This window comes from Lonchura striata, chromosome 1, assembly GCF_046129695.1.
Source record: "Lonchura striata isolate bLonStr1 chromosome 1, bLonStr1.mat, whole genome shotgun sequence".
NCBI classification, from domain to species: Eukaryota; Metazoa; Chordata; class Aves; order Passeriformes; family Estrildidae; genus Lonchura; species Lonchura striata.
The window spans coordinates 31732533-31746934 of record NC_134603.1 but is presented as its reverse complement, the minus strand read 5'-3'; the positions used below and the strand labels follow the sequence as shown (position 1 = coordinate 31746934).

Here is a 14402-nt window from a genome sequence, read left to right as displayed (position 1 = left end):
AGGTTATGAGTGCTTTATACAGAAGGAAAAAAAAGGATTGATAACAACCCATAATAGTAGAATTAGCATGCTTATTCATGCCAACAAAAAATCAGAATTAAATATTCTTACTGATTTTGCCCACATTGAAGAGACACATGATTAAGACCAAGCAAGGCTTGAGACTTGTAAATCATACTGGTTTTTACTGCCTGATCTGATAATGAATATCTGTACCTACAGAGATGTGCTGGATGTATGAGATCTCTAGAAGGGTGCTGCCAAACAGACACTCACTAGGGTGGCATGGCTGGTGTGAGATGTTACAGGTGCTAATGCAGATGATTCTGTATTGGCACCTGAACATGCTTCTCCCATGAAGAGGCTCTGCTGGTGTCACTGTCAGCTTAATTTGTTGTTCTCTTTCAGGTGCAGGAAGTTTGACCTAAGTAGGTGGGCAGGCTCTTCTCCACTTCCTATCCTCACCATGGCACACAGATTTTAAGAACCAGGATGATGCTGGAAGAAGATGAATCCAATACAGGAGCACAGACATGGCAGAGTCTCTCCTGGGGTAAAAATGTGTTCTTTAGAGAAAGATTACTCCTTACTAGTCAAGACATCTGAAATCTTCTGATTATTCTGCAGGAAACTGTGGGTAAAGAAGAGCACCCCATGTAGAAACAGTTCTATAGGTCCTTTTCCATATGTGTTTGATTTAAAAAACAAACAAATGACACTTAGGGACATGTTCTAGTGGTGGACTTGGCAGTACAACGTTAACAGTTGGCTTGATGATCTTAAGGATCTTCCCCAACCAATGATTCCATGATTCTGTGAGTATGTACATAACAGGGACAAAAGCACTTCTGTCAGCAGGAAACATTTATGCCTTGCACCATTTATAGCTCTGGGGCAGGGCAGTGCCATTTCCTATACTTCTCATCACCTCACCCATGCATCTCTCCCAGCTTAATTATAAGAGCTCTGAACCTGCAGGGTTTGGAGCACTGATATCAGTTCAAGGTACATCACAGTGCTGGTCATTCCAGTGCTGTGTAAGTGGTGCTTTTGACAGAGACAGGATGATAGTGCTGCTGAAATCACACAAATTCACATGAAGTTATAGTTTGTAACCATCTGCCTCACTGCTACCATGAAGGACAAAGCACACAAAAAATAATAGGACATCAAGTGAGACACCAATACATCTTCACCTTCCTTCCAAATAGCAAAATGCATAGTTCACATGCAGTCACACAGTAAAGGTCAACCTTGAATTTGCTGGCAATATACTATTGCCTAAGATATTAGAATCTTAAGATGGTGGCTTCTAGATATCCACAGCATCTTCTTCACTGTCAGTGGGAACCTCTAGTTTGTTCAGTGGTTGAAGTAGTTCAGCACAGATGCCTGTATCATTTTTCCCACACAATAAAGATCACCAGCCATTTGTCCTCCAATATTCCCAACTATTTTCAACATGGAGTAGAGACGAGGCCCTGTGAGGTGTTAGATCACCATGGATAACACGTGGGAGGCTGATATTTGCAGGCTGTGTGTGCCATGGCTGTGCACAGTTTGAGCAGTACAGGCCATGCTGGAAGAACTCCCAAAGAGGCTACATCTCTTCCTGGCAAGTTGCTCTTGCAGAACTGTTCACTGGGTTGAACGATCAGTCTCTTCACATTTAATATAAAATATAAGAAAAATAATGACATCTGACATTAGGTTTTGTTCCAAACTTATCCTGACAAAATTCCTTTGTTGAAGTACAAGTTAGTTTTGGGCAAAATGCTCCAGTCCTGTCTCTGCAGCAACACTGTGCACAAGAGCAACGCTTAATTCAGTTAATTTTACAGGACAAATAGCTGGAGACAATAACCTCCAACATAGTTCTCAGTTGTATTCCAAATCAATCAGTGGCAAAGGGATTTAGAACAAAATGTTTCTGCGCTTAAGGCTTGAATTTATTGAAGCTGTCTGGGTGTATCTGTCTAGGCAGAAAAAACAACATTCTCATAAGTACCCTATTCCCCCAAAACAAAAAAAGCATATGGTTGTGAGCTTGAGAGTGAGCATAAATGTGAGACTACATCAATAAGAATATATATGGTACCATAAACCTGCCACAATTAGTTCTTTATTTCATGTAGATTAAATGTAAATATTGGTTTTCAGTGTGACTTCATTTCCCCAGAAGTGCCCTCATCACTGGGTTACAGAAGTGTTGCTACACATCCTTCTGGCTCAGAGTATACTTGATTATTTTGTGAAATAGAAATGACAGAGAGAATGTTGTTCTGACTCACTCTAATGCACAGGCTGGGGAAATTAATCATGGGCAATAAGGCTCAAATTCTTTTAGAGAGGGGTGGAAATGCAAACCTACTCCTTCAGATGCTGGCTGATGATCTCTTGTGATACTGTGTATAGGAAAAGACAGTATGTGTCTTTTATTTTATGAACAGCCATATTGAAATAATAATTCTATGTGCTAAAATCTAATATCTGAGACTATTTCAAAGGAGTCCAATTCTTCTTTATTTCAAGAGCTTTTTTGTTTGATAAACAAAATACTTTTTGATCTTGATGCACTTAAGAGGCAAGTGGAGTAAATTAATCAGTTATATAATAAACTACAGTTCAGAAATCAGAACAATTTCCTGAATTTTTCTTTTAAAATGTATCTTCAGAGTAATTTAAATAATGACATTTTTCTATTTAATAATATCCTGCCTTCCATTCACACCAGCTCCCCTGTGGCCTGCAGCTCTGACATTTCTCCATTGGTTATAATCTTTATTGGATTTCATATCAGTTGAAGAATCTTAATTGATGATAACTTTTGTTCATTGTTAGTCTTAGTCAAAATCAAATCAAAAAAAGAAACAGTTGTTAGTCTCAATTAGAAGCAGAGTAGAAGCTCCCCTTGGTAGAAATAATTGCTTCCAATCCCTGTAAATACACAGGAATGCCTTTTTCAAAGTGATACAATGATATAAAATAATAGTTCTGTCCTCATGCAATCATTGTATTAAAATTTTGAAGTGAAACGTTTAAAACTAGTAACAAAAAAGTAAAATTTTAATTCCATCTATTAATAACAAGGATAAAATATTGTGTTTAAATAATTGTTCTAGCAATCATTGCATGACTTTATTTCAGAGATTTCATGTATCTTTATATATATTTATATCTATATTTATATTTGAATATTTACTTTTAGAGATTTTTATTATTACTTTTCCAGTTATGTTTGTGAAATACCTGGTGAGGATGGTGCAGAAAAACATTTCTGCCAATCTTGCTCTTTATCTTAGCAATGGATAGTACATAATACTAGATATGGCTACTTTTCCTGAAGGCAAGGAATTGTGATGTGCTACAAGGATCTGGTAAATGCAGTTCTTTTAAATAGTTTTCTGAGAGACCAATGTGAACTCTGCTGGTATACCACCAAAAGCAATGGATACAAAGTTTTCTCCATGATGCGACAATGTCTAAAGATGACCAACACTTGAATGAACATCATGTAGCACAAACTTTACTAGGGAATGTACAGTAGTACTGAAAGGAAAAGGTATGGAAGATAAAGAAAAATGCATGGAAATGCTCTCTGGTAAATGCAATATGTCCAGGCACTCATACAACTGCTGATAGATGGCACAGGAACTTAATGAATCTTTTTATTCTGGTAAATCTAAATCCTCAACAATGGATGTGCCCAAGATATCTGTGTCTGAAATAATCCATCTATCAAAAGATTTTTGCAGCACAGTAATAATGTTGCGCAGTATTGTAATCACACCCAGAAGAGCAGAGATACTGACACCCATCATCTCTTTACTTCATTTGCTGTAAAAGACCTCCTCCCCAGAGTTCTTTTGCCTTTGTTTTTTTTATTTTTAATCTGAGCAGAAAATTAAAAAAAAAAAAACAAAACACAAAAACCAACAAAACAAAACAATTTTGAACAGTTTAGGCAAAAGCTTAAATCAAGGCTTTGAGCAGAGTTCATCCATTTTAGTCATCAACTTTCTCATGGATATATTTACCTTCTATAGCTCTATGAGTATTTAATTGTAGGAAAAAAAAAAAAAAAAAGAACAGATTAAACAAGGGTCACCAAAACCAAAATCAATTCAGACCACTCAGCAGCATGGCAGGCATATTAGATTTCAGCAAAGGAGCATTCAAGAACCTGCTCCACATTAGGAAGAGACTAAATCTGAAAACTGGTCTCACCATATAGACATCTCTCTTGAAATGTCTCCTGCTTGGCCATTTTTGTGTGAGTCTGAAACAATTGGCCACATTGCTAGTCCAGACTGGCAGATGGGGATTCTGATTTGGGCGTCAGTGGAGCTTATGTATCTGATAGCAGGTTTGTGATATACACAGCAATGTACACTTCCAGGGGTTAAACATCAGGAGTACAGCAGATCTTTCTGTCAAAAAAAAAAAAAAAAACAAAACCATTCCAATAAGTATTAGTTGCCTTTTTAGTCACCCTCAGGACCAGGTAACAACTAAACACTGTTTTTGTGAGTCTAATTTTTCAGTAAAAAACAAGATGTTTCCAAATTGCTGTAATGGATCAGACTTTTTCATGGCTATTTTAGTCAATACAGTGCTGTGATGTTATGCCATCAAGCAGAAAATCACAAGGTGGATTAACTAAGGACACCTAACATCAACAGAAAAATGGCCTGGATTCGGATTCTTCAGTTTTAAATTAAATTCCAGCTTTTACAATTCAGCAGATTTGTTAAATATCCTTTATATGTATTACAGTCTTTCCTTGTCTTTCTTAATTGGTGGTGTCACTATTTCTTAGCCCAATTATCCCTATTTGAATACTCCACGTATTTTTTCTATTATGAAACTTGATGATGAAGTATCTTTCGTTCATAACCTTGTCTATTTACAATGACTGCTGGAACTTACTGTCATCAAATGCAGAAAGATTCAGTCAGCAGAAGATTCTTTTTCTAGGATTTTCTTAGTGCTATATTGTCTGTGTTTGTGCAGCATGTACCTGGTGACTATTATGATTTCTTCAAGTGGGTTTTTGATTGCAATTTTTGTTGTTGCTGTTACAACTATTCAGAAAACAGTTATTCAGTCCATCTATTTGCACTGTCTGCAAGTGCCTTTGATAAGGGAGGATACTTAGTTTTAGTTTCAGGAGATGTAATGGGACTTAACTGTTTGTTATAATAATTTTAAATTGTGCATGGCAGTTATATATCCAGTGGCAGAGGTTTAAATCAATCCAGAAAAACAAAAAAAAGGAGAAAAGGGCCTCTCCCATTCTGATTCAGAAAGGAGATCCAGCAATGTTTAATTATATTAATACGCAAATATTAGTGGATGTGTCAAAATATTATTTGTCAAAATCATAACACTTTTATGTGGCCACAAACCATACAGCCATAAATCAAACTCAAAGGGCACAGTCATGGAGTACAAAGGGTTTATTCATTTGCTGAAAAATTAATTGATAACCAACAAAAAAAAAATTAAATGAGGCCTATCTTTTTTTGCATTAGTATTTATTTTAATGAATCTGAAACTTGCATCATAAAACAATGTCTTCAATTTGACAAAGACCAAATATGATCAAGTACTTTCAGGAAAAGTATGATGAATACTCAAAATCAAAGACAGTAAGTGATATTTGATGTATATTCTCTTTGAAGCCCAGCAACTATCCAGTGCTGATGGAAAGGGGCAACTAGTGCAATTTCAAATTGATGTGAACCCCATAAATATCCTCACTCTTTTAAAATTCAGTTTCTTATGTGCAAGAATTACTGGGTTTAATAATACTGCTATTCTGCTGCTTTATAATGAAATAACACTTATGCCCATACACAGAATTAGAGATGCTTTACTAGGTGATAATGTTAAGCTATGCCTTGATGGTACAGAATCTGCATCTTGGCCTCCAGAGACCTAAAGAGGATGGAAACAAGATTTAGCAATACAAAGGTGATGTGAGTTAAAAAAAAACATCCAGATGTGATATAAAGACTCCAGCAAATGCTTCTAATACTTTTTTTTCTTCCTGTTTCTTTAAACTCTTCTGCATGCCCAGTCTGTAAGTATGGCTCACTATTCTGTACCCAAAATGACAAGTGATAAGTTATCCTGGTGCATAAACACTCAAAAAACTTGCATCTAGTCTGTGTATGCAGCTGCAGAATGGTGTTTTACCTCACAGTTTTGTTATAAAAAACGTTTAATGCCCAATACTTGAGCACAGAAATCCAATTCCAGTATTGCAAAAAAAAAAAAAAAAAAAAAAAAAAAGTTATATAGATCAACCAATATGGAGCATAAGCACTTCAGAATACCATAGTGTATAAGAGCACCTATAGCATCCAGCACTTAGTTCCAAAGTCTTTAGGGAAATCATAACTAAAACTGAGAAAGAGAGAGCACAAGAAGCAGCAGTGTGTTACTTGCATGGCATTGTTTCTCTTGGGCTCATGAAATTTGGAAGCATTTATAGAGCTGGTCTAAAGCCAGCTGGATTCTGATGAATTTTAACCTCAGCCTCTCAGTTTCTGAAAATGAAAATATAGAAAACTTTTGGAAGCTGATACAGCAGTCCTGTGAAGACTGGAAGTTGGTCAATTCAGCCGTTAGCTCAATATAACAAATTATACTAAGTAAATGAAATGTCAACCCCATCAGCTTGCAAAACAATTTCAGTCTAGAAGACTTCAATACAACAAAAAGTATGTATCTGATGCCTATTCTTGCTTGGCACAGAATGAGCGGTTACAAACTTTTAAATTATACTTTGTGAAGAGAAGTCTCATGTGGCTGTATTGAATCCACAATAAAATTCCTGTCCTGATACCTCCAGGCATATTCACATGTTCAGGACTTTTGCGGAGCTCACAGCTTTTACTCTTTCCTGTGTCTCAGCAGGAGCAGGCCGGCTTAGCATCCTCTTGCCTGCTGCCAAGGATGGAGGCGGTCGGGGACGGGGCCCCCCTCGACTTGGCGATAGCTTTTGCAGGACCGCGGCCAGCTTTTCTTGAGGCTGCGGAGCCCTGGCTGCCCGCCGGATTCCAGGTATCGCCCCCGGGTGCCGATGGCGGTGCCGGGCGAGGGTGCGGGGGCCGGGGCCAGGGGCGGGCGCGGTGCCCGGAGCGCGGCCGTCCCGCCCCGCGGGATGCCGGGGAGGGGTGTCCACCGCACGTCACGGCCGCCCGCGATAAATGCCCGGCGGGGCGGGAGCCGCGGGGAGAAGCGTGGAGCGACTCGGGGCGGTGGTGGCGACCCGGAGGCGGGCGGGGGAGGCTGCGGCGGCGGCTCCGCTGCTGGACACGACCGCGCCGCTCCCAGCGCTGCTCCGCCGCAGCCGGCGGGGCGAGGCCGTGCCCGCGGCCCCCGGCCCGGCGCGGGCGTGGCGAGAGGAGGCGGGCGGCGGAGCGAAGCTGGCTGCGGGGAGAGCGGGCAGCCGCCGCCGGAGGGGTAAGGGCAGTGGCGGGGGCAGCGTCCTCCCCGCAGCATCCTCCCCGCGGCCGCGGGAGGACGGGCGGCGGCGGCAGGCCCGGCGGTCGGGTCGGCTGCGCACGGAGCGCGGGGCCGGGCGGGGCGGCGGCGCTGGGGAGCGCTCGGCTCGCTCTGCCCTGCGCCTCTTTGTGTTTCCCTCCACGGGCTGGGTCCGGCGTGGCGGGATTCGCGCACTCACCCAGGCTGAGGAGCGACCTCGGCTGTCCTGCCTAAAGCGCTCAGTCGTGTAGGAGCCGTTGTTGGAATATCGCATTCTTGGAAGCGGTGCTACTCTTTCTGAGAGTTTTCAGTGCTTTCCTTTGCTTAGTGACTAGAAAAACACCGTCTCCCCTGTTTTCGTGTCCGTTGAACACATTTAGCTTCATTAGGGTTTTGGAAATCGTGGAAGTCGTAAAACAAAAGCTGTAATCAAGGTCATATTTTGAAATTCACTAAGAGGGCATACTTTGTATCAAGTTAATTGTGGATTTCAGTTTACACTTTGACAATGACTGGAATCCTTTAACCTTCTTTTGTTAAGTTTCAATACTGGAAGACCTTATCTACAGTCTAATCTTCATTGATGTCTGGCTCCTTTTAAGTAGATATGAAAAGCATGCTTTTTGCATGCAGGCATTGAAATGTGCTTGTCAATGTAATATATAAAACCACTTGAACAAACTGAAGTCATAAGGCTGAAGATAAGCTATCTTCCCAAATCAACAGTGTGCACTTTTAGAGTAAAAAACGCAGCATCCTGCTTTCTCCCCCTAGAACAACAGTTACAAAATCTGTGTGAACTAGAGATTTAGTTGCTTAGTAAGTCCATACAGGCCAGTCCTTCAGTTTACAAATTACATTACTCTCTCTTATGCATTTACAGCCAGCAAACCTGGAAGAAAGACTTTGTCTTGGAGTTAACTCCTGAGCATTTTGAGATCATTCATCATGAAGTATGTAGTACAGGAATGGCTCAGAGTAACTACCTTGCTATTCATAGCTCAAGCAGTTTCTGCAATGGTTCTTCCCAATGCCACGCTCTTAGAGGAACTTTTGGAAAAGTACATGGATGAAGATGGTGAGTGGTGGATCGCCAAGCAGAGAGGGAAAAGGGCTATCACAGACAGTGATATGCAAAGTATCTTGGATCTTCATAATAAATTACGGGGTCAGGTGTATCCACCAGCTTCCAATATGGAATATATGGTAAGGAAAAACGGATAGTGACATGCAGAAAAAAATGTTCTTAGAATAGTTGCTATCACTTTATAAAACAGCATACTTTCAGTCTTAGTTTGCTTGTTTTCTTATTTAAAACTTGTGACTTGTCTTTTTTTTTTTTTTTTTTTTTTTTTTTTGTACAGGTATGAACTGTGAGATAAAAATGCCTGTTTGTGGATCAAGTGTCATGCTCTACTTACATTAATGTGTTTAATCTTGTATAGCTCTCCTAAATTTAAATGACTTCTTCAGTTAGGGGCCAGTTTCCAAAATTACAGTACTCAATAAAGGTGATTGTAATTGTAATTGGCCTAAAAAGTTACCATCTGAGAAGAGTACTGAACTATGAAATTTCAAGATAGCATGTATGTTTTCTTTCCCATGCTTCTAGGATGGAATTTCTGAGCAAAATGAAGGTCTTACAAGAAGAAAGTCTTCTATTTAAGTTGGCACATGTTACTGGAGTGCTGTATACTTCTGTGTTCAAATTAATAATGTAATTTCTGATTATTATTTTTCTTTAAGAAGCCTCTATATTTAGATTATTATTTGTGGCATTAAGTCACATGTTTCTGAACTTTGTTTTTATGCCATAGTTCAAGGCTAATTCTATCTGTTCTTGCTAAGTAGATGAAATCAGGACATTAGAGCTTTTAAGAAGTCTAGAGGTTTGACAAAAATGGGCAACTTTTCTTTTTTCTGCACTTTTTTCCTCTATCCACATGGTATATTGTTGGCTTATCTTTCTCTGGTTCATGCACCAGAGAAAGAGTTTTGGTATAGGTTGAGTTGTATCAAATATTGTACAGGTTTCTTGACACTTTCCATGACAGAGGTTTATATTAACACACTTCCAGATCAAAATATCTTTCCTAGACTGGAGTGATGTCTTTCAGGTTGGACATCTGTTTGAACAAAGCATATATGGGTCCTGGAGAAACCATGCTTGCTTAAACCATCAGTACAACCATAGGATGATTTGGGTTGGAAGGGACTTTTAAAGGTTCTCTAGTCTATCCCTCATTAAAGGCAGTTTAACTTAAGCTTACCTATGTGAGTGTTACTGTATTAGACTAAGAGCCATCAGAGAATTAGTTCATGGAATCACAGGAGGTATTGCCACATATCATCTCAGAAAAATGATAATACCTGAAACCCCTTTAACCTGCTCAGTTAAAATTGTCTCCACATATTCATGAATTTTGTTTCCTGTTGTGACTTCTTCACACTTTGCTACAACAGAGGTTAACATTTTGTTCCCAGTCACTCAGGCTGACTTTTTTCTGGAAAGCTCAAGAACAAGCTATTAAGCTTTTTTGTAAAATAATAATTGGGACAACTGTTGCTTTCCCTTGTTAAAATACTGCAAGACTTTTTCTTGAGATTCTGTGAAAATGTAGGTGATTTGTAGTTATGCACCTTTTTCCATTCGTAATGCCATACTGCATTTGCCTGTGTTATATATCTTGGAAAGAAGAATTTGGATATCCTCACAGAAGTAAGGTTTTTGACAGCTTTATTCAAAGATTCCTCCAGCACTGCACACACCTGGGCTTCGACTGTGTGTTAGGTCTACATCTGGAACAAGTTTTTTTGGTTTTGTTGTTTTTTCTGTGCTTTCCAATGATGCCTGAGCCAGAGAGTACAAGTAGCATGGAAAAGCAATTACCCAATTTTAACATCAAGGATGTTACTCAGAACAAGGCAGCAGCTTTCAAGAGGGTGGGACTCAATTTTGGTGTAATATCCAAAAGAATGAGGGATTAGGATAGGCAAAGGTTTGAGATCTGTGAAGGCAAAGAGTCTGTGTAAAGTGTGTGGGCAGAGAGATAGATGCTGTGGAGGGACAGGGACCCATGAGAAGGGTGTGGAGAGGGCCTGAGTGGTCCAGAAGGTGTTGAGAAATCATTGTGGAGAGAAAGAGCATTTGAGAAATAGAGATGGTTAAGCTAAGACCTGTGACTGTGATTTGGATCAGAAGCTTATGGAAGGAGGTTAAGAACACAAACCTTTGCCAAGAGGCTATTTGAAAAGTCTAAACCTATTAGTAAGTGGGGAGGAAGAGTGTATTTAGAGGAAGCAGGTGAGAGTTGGTATTGGGAATGGAGAGAGGAGGGTTTAGAAGACAGTGGGAACCACATGCTGCTTGAACAGAACAAGGAAAGGACAGAACTGCTGATTGTTTGCACCTTTATTTTTATGGTACTCAGAGATTTTCCTTTCAGTGCTTAAAAATATAATTATTAGTGCTCCAGAAAAGGGAAACCATCCATGTAAATGCTTGCCTGATGTTTAGTGAGATAGATGAGTGCAGCTGAAATACTTTTGTATACATTTGATTTATTAATATAGACAAACAGGATTTATTAATACAGGCAAACAGATCTCCTGCTATTGGCACAGTCATGTCCCTGAAAACTGCCCTTTGTATCAGTATATCCTTGTGAATAGAGCTAGTTCTGCTTGGGGGAGAGAAGTTTTATGTCTCACTGAACCTGAACGGAGATTAGCAAGGTTCAGGTGCCTCCCTGATAAACCTGTATCTCTATAAATCTGTGATATAGTTGACAAGTTTATGACATCTAAGAGTGCTTGGAGCTGGGAGAAGTATGTGGGGGCTGCATGCTTTCACTGCACTGTTGGGTTACCTAAGATGTTCCAGCTTAAAAGGCAGCTCTGGCTGAAGTGCCTCTGTCCTGCTCCTGCCAATGGAACACTCCTGAGTTGATGATGAGACTGATTCAAGTACGTAAAGAATCAGATTTTATTTAAAAAAAATGTAATTTAATTTTTTTTTCATTCTGAGTCATGACACTACCTCCCTGTGTGGCAGAATCAGATGAGTACTGGTGCTGATAAAAGAACATTGGAATACATAACAAAGGAATGGGTGGGATGGAGAACCACATGGGGTAGGAGCTATTGGTTTTGTTATTCACTTAAAGTCCAGCCTTACCTTTGAGAGAAGGTCTGCAGCATAAGATCTTGGTTCTATTAAAAACAAACAAAAATCCCAGAAAAACAAACAAACAAAACCAAAACAAACAAACAAACAAAACCAAACCCAAAAACCCCAAGGAAAATGAAAAAGTTGCATTACTGAGCTGTACACTCTTTCCATGTGCTTTGAAAAAGCAAACATTACTGGGCTGTCATAGTTCAGAGACCTAAAGTTACAGTGCAGTAAGATTCAGTAGCAAGGTCTAATGAACAAAGTGTTCTCATGGCTCTCTGGCTGAACTTACTGGATGAAAAGTTCATCTTCCCAAGTACTGAGTCTCTGGTGGTGAGCAGTAATGGATTCCTAAGATAGGAGGATAAGAATAAAGCATGTGAAAAGAGAAACTTCTGCAATGAAGCACTCCAGCTTCCAGCAAACAGCAGCTGAGGGACTTCCTCAATCTGCTGTTGTACTTTTTGCATCAGATGGAATATTGTCACATGGAATTTTCTTTATGAATCTGAAAGCTTCTGAGTCCACTTGTATTGTTTGAATCTACGGCATCAATTTGCAGAGCTCTATAAATTTAATTATGCAGTGGGTGAAAAAGTATATTTGTTTTCCTTTAAACTTGGCCTTCTCTTTGATTCCTTGTTTTTCTTTATTGTGAGAAATAATTATTTCCTCAGTGATCACAAGGCTTTGAGCTGAACAATTCTAATTCCTTTACTTGAAAACTGTTTTGTCTGAAAAGCTGTTCCATTTTGCTATGGTTCTTCTATTTTCCTTTTAATGTAAAGGGGACAAACCAAACTGTGGATAGTTATGGCATATTGCAAATTGTTATAGTTGTATTTATTTTCTTCTCTCCCTAATAATTTCTAACATTCTTTTACTTTTTGACCTAGTGTCCTGCAGCTGACATGTTTCATAGAGTTATTCACAATGACTTCAAGATCTTTCTAATGTGCTATGAGGTCATTTACTACACTACTGTGTATATATATTTGGCTTTTATGTCCAGCAATGTTCCTACTACTTTGTATTCATTCACTTTGAATGCTATAAATAATTTTGTCTTCCAATCACTTAGCATTAAGGAGTGTCCTGTCTTTATATTTTATTTTTTCCTACCTTGTTTTTACCTATCTTAAATAGTGAATACTCTATTACATTCTCTTTTCTTGGGCTATTGTGGAGAAAATGTGCTTCAGAGACCATGGACACATCTTATGAGGAAACCGAAAAATGATTTTGTATTCTTAAATCCCTTTGCTGTCATTTATCACTTCTTCCTTTATATTATGATAGCTTAGTTTTATTTGTTTGTCAATTTTTAACTAACTTAGGAACTCTGTGGAAAACTTAACTGTGCTTAACCCTTTTGTTGACACCTTCAAGGTGCAATATATGTGCGAGTAATTGTCTATATATTTCATATTTTTTTAACTTACTCTATAAAATCAGCCCAGTGGAAATTGGATTTTAGTCTGTGGTTTCTCAGGATCTTCTAGAAGCTTTTAAAAACATTATCAACCGTGTGCTGGTTTTTGTTAATGTGATAACAAGAGAGATCGTGTACTACACAGCAATTAGAAGTATAATGAGCAAGTTCTTCCAGGTTTTTGAAGGATATTGTTTGGTCCTGGCAATTTGATGCTGTCAGTATTTTCAGTTGAGGATTTTGTTTCTTAAGGCTGATTTATATCCTCCACCTCACCTTCTCTTTCTTTTTCTGTATGGAAGAATTGTGGTGTGAGAATATCCATAAGCTCCTCTGTAGGGAACAGTATTGCAAAAATTTGTTAAACTCCTCTGCAGTGGCCTTATATGACCTTATGACTGAATGTTAGATCATTCTTTCCTAGACCTCCTCCTTCAAAGCTGAGAGAGTTTTTGGGTTGTTGACATTATGATTTAAATAGAAAAAAAAATTCTTTTTTTGATGTTATGATGAACAGTGTGTTATAAAGATGCATGGCAAATGCATGTTGTATATTTTTTTATCTGGATTGCTTCTTTTTAAAGAAGGATGGAAGGAACATTTTCTTTTTGTTACACACATGAATTTAACAGCACTGGAAAGAGAGGAGAGAGGAATGAGGTTTCCTTGCTCCCCTTCTAAAGCACCTGAACAGAGCTTAGAGCACTGTGTCATGCTTTCAGCGTGTCCCCCCGGGCTGTTCCACCAGCGTGGCCTTCACACCATGTGTGCACTTGGGGTACATCCATAGGAAGAGACATGCTGGGAGCTGTGGCCAAGAGCTGCTGGCGCCGTTCAGTCTGACCAGAGCAGGGGGGCTGCAGCTCTGCTGCTCTGCAGCTGCTCAGGTGTCCTTGCCTGGTCCTCTGCTGGGCTGGAGCTGCCTGTGCCTGCCCATCCTCTCTTGCCAAAGGCCTATCCTGTAAGGAAAAAATGGGAACCATCATGATTTGTCATATACTTGTCAATGTGGTTTCATGAGATGTAGTCCTCTTATTCAGTTAGAAAGGATTTGCTGCATCTTAACCAATTCTTACTAAATTTTAAAGGCTTAATAAAAGTTAAAAAACTTCCTGAACTCCTAATATTTTTTTTTTCTGGAAGCATTAGTTGTGTATCATGAACTGAAATTGGGAAAACTTGTTCCCCAATAACTTCATTGGTAATCGTGCACCTTAGTAAATCTGAGTACATTAATGAAAATTTATTTCTTTCATGATCATTGCAGTCAAGGCTATAAAAATAGTCATTATTCTTTGGATA

The 14402-nt window shown here is 39.2% G+C and overlaps 1 protein-coding gene across 2 annotated transcripts in view; it reads left to right on the top strand.

The window, feature by feature from the left end:
- The first annotated feature begins 8382 nt into the window (after positions 1-8382).
- Positions 8383-14402, top strand: part of CRISPLD1 (cysteine rich secretory protein LCCL domain containing 1) — a 36357-nt gene continuing 30337 nt past the window's right edge. For both annotated transcript variants that reach the window (XM_031504041.2, XM_077783147.1), the window contains exon 1: positions 8383-8700. In XM_031504041.2, the coding sequence (XP_031359901.1) occupies positions 8443-8700 (258 nt within the window). In that variant the 5' untranslated portion in view covers positions 8383-8442. The remainder of the gene's footprint in view (positions 8701-14402) is intronic.